Source organism: Stegastes partitus, unplaced genomic scaffold (genome assembly GCF_000690725.1).
Source record: "Stegastes partitus isolate 25-593 unplaced genomic scaffold, Stegastes_partitus-1.0.2 Scaffold2564, whole genome shotgun sequence".
Taxonomy (NCBI): domain Eukaryota; kingdom Metazoa; phylum Chordata; class Actinopteri; family Pomacentridae; genus Stegastes; species Stegastes partitus.
In genome coordinates, this window is record NW_007580295.1 from 40,684 (window position 1) to 42,512 (window position 1,829).

At 43.4% G+C, this 1,829-nt stretch overlaps 1 protein-coding gene across 5 annotated transcripts in view; it reads right to left on the minus strand.

Moving 5' to 3' along the window:
* Positions 1-1,829, minus strand: part of LOC103375360 (FSD1-like protein) — a 15,774-nt gene that overhangs the window by 3,647 nt on the left and 10,298 nt on the right. For 4 of the 5 annotated variants that reach the window (XM_008305617.1, XM_008305616.1, XM_008305620.1 and 1 more), the window contains exons 2-6: positions 1,652-1,747; positions 1,418-1,549; positions 1,151-1,252; positions 1,014-1,036; positions 550-671 (exon numbers count right to left, since the gene is read on the minus strand). In XM_008305617.1, coding sequence (XP_008303839.1) covers positions 550-671; positions 1,014-1,036; positions 1,151-1,252; positions 1,418-1,549; positions 1,652-1,747 — 475 coding nt within the window. The remainder of the gene's footprint in view (positions 1-549; positions 672-1,013; positions 1,037-1,150; positions 1,253-1,417; positions 1,550-1,651; positions 1,748-1,829) is intronic. The other variant, XM_008305618.1, reaches the window with a different exon arrangement.

The following is a 1,829-nucleotide window of genomic DNA, read 5'->3' on the forward strand; positions in this document are numbered from 1 at the left end:
AAACAGCCAAAGCTCCACAGAGATGGTTTGAAGACAACAAGGTGAAGTTCTGGAGGCCCAGTAGGAGTCCAAGCCTCAGCCCAACTGAGAATGACAGTCTGGACCTAAAGTTCTGTTCATCATGATCCCTGTGGAACCCGACAGAGTCTGAACAGTTTCATCAGAATGAGGTGAAGCTGCAGCGTCCAGATGTTCAGACTGATGGAGACCAACAGGACCATGATGAAGCTGAAGGTTCATCTACTGAACCCTGACTGGAGGAGGAGAACACTTTGGGCATCACTTTTTCTACAGTTTGTATTTTTAATTAACTGACACTATTTTTTTTAAAGGAACAATGATTGAATGTTGAAACGCAATAAAGGAAAAAAGCTCCAGCGCTGTCTCCTCATGTTAGCACATTACAGGATGTTAGGAGTTACAGGGAGGGACACTGAATGATCCCACTGGCTGAAAACATGCCAAAAACACACGACGACATGAGACAACAAATTAAAAATAAGAAAAAGAATCAGACAGAATCAGAAAGCTGCAGGTGTGACGTCTCACCTGGCAGGAAGTGAAGTCGCTGAAGCCCCGCCCTCTCTGCGCTGAAGTCGACTGTAAACTGCGACATGTTGTCGGACACCGCCGGACGAGTCGTCAGCCGGAAGGCCGGGGCCATTGTTACCCTGGCAACAGCAGGGGCGGCCCCCAGTGCAGTGGGCGGGGTTAGGTGTTAGTGTTCAGGGGCGGAGCTTGCATGCAAATTATTTCAGAGCTTCATTTACAGAATGACGCCGATCAGTTAGTTTGATATGTGTTAATGTGTCAGAAGGATCAATCAGGAGTGATGAAATAAAATGAAGAAAAGCAAAATAAAAAAGCAGGTGACAGCATTGAATCAGAACAAAGAGCAAATGGAAAATAAAAAAAGAAAAGAAACACGATGAAAACATAAAAACGTGACAACAAATGAATGAGAACCGATTAAACAGAAACGTCGTGTCAGTGTGTTTTAATGAGGAACGTACCGTTCTTTGATTTGTTTTGCAGCCTGAAAAAGAAACCAGAACAAATAAGCACCTTGAAATATGAACTACATCGATCCATGTTGTTTATATGTGCAGCAGCTGAACGTCTGTCTGTGTTGGTTTGGGTGATGTCATACTGTGAGGAATTCTTCTTCGTTGGTGATGGTCAGTGTTTGATCAGCGAACTCAAGCAGCTCCTCACACGACAGCAGAGCAGACTTTCCCTCCGACAGCTGCTTCTGAAAAATGCGTCACAAAACTACAATGAAACTACAACAAAAATGAAAATTAAAAGTGTTTACGCTTTAAGTGTTTGTGGGAGGTCTGATTTTAAAAATGATCTATAAATATAATGTTGAATTTATGAGAAATAAAACAGGAACAAAATAAAATAAATTCCCTACCTGAAGCTCCGCCTCCTTCCTCTGCTTCTCCTCTTTTAAGATGTGCCGGAGCTCCGCCCCCTTTTCCTCAAGAGCAGAACGAAGCTGCTCAAGCTCCGCCTCCAGATCTGACGTCACTTTACATGACTCCTCCTGATTGGAAAAAGTTTGCTTCAGTTATTTTCTTCTTTGCTTTGCTTTGCCCACACATATAAGCCCCTCCCTCGGCTTTCTGTCAGCCAATGAGCTGCTGACCTGCAGGCCTGTCAGCGTGTTTTCAACTGTGTCCAGGAAGTTTTGGAGTTCATCGTTCTTATTGGCTAATGTGCTGATGATCCTGCGCAGAGCTTCCTGTGTGACACACAAACAAACCTTTTCTTAAAAAGACGCCTAGAAAAATAGAAAAAATTTTATAGTGTTTGTCAAAGTGCAG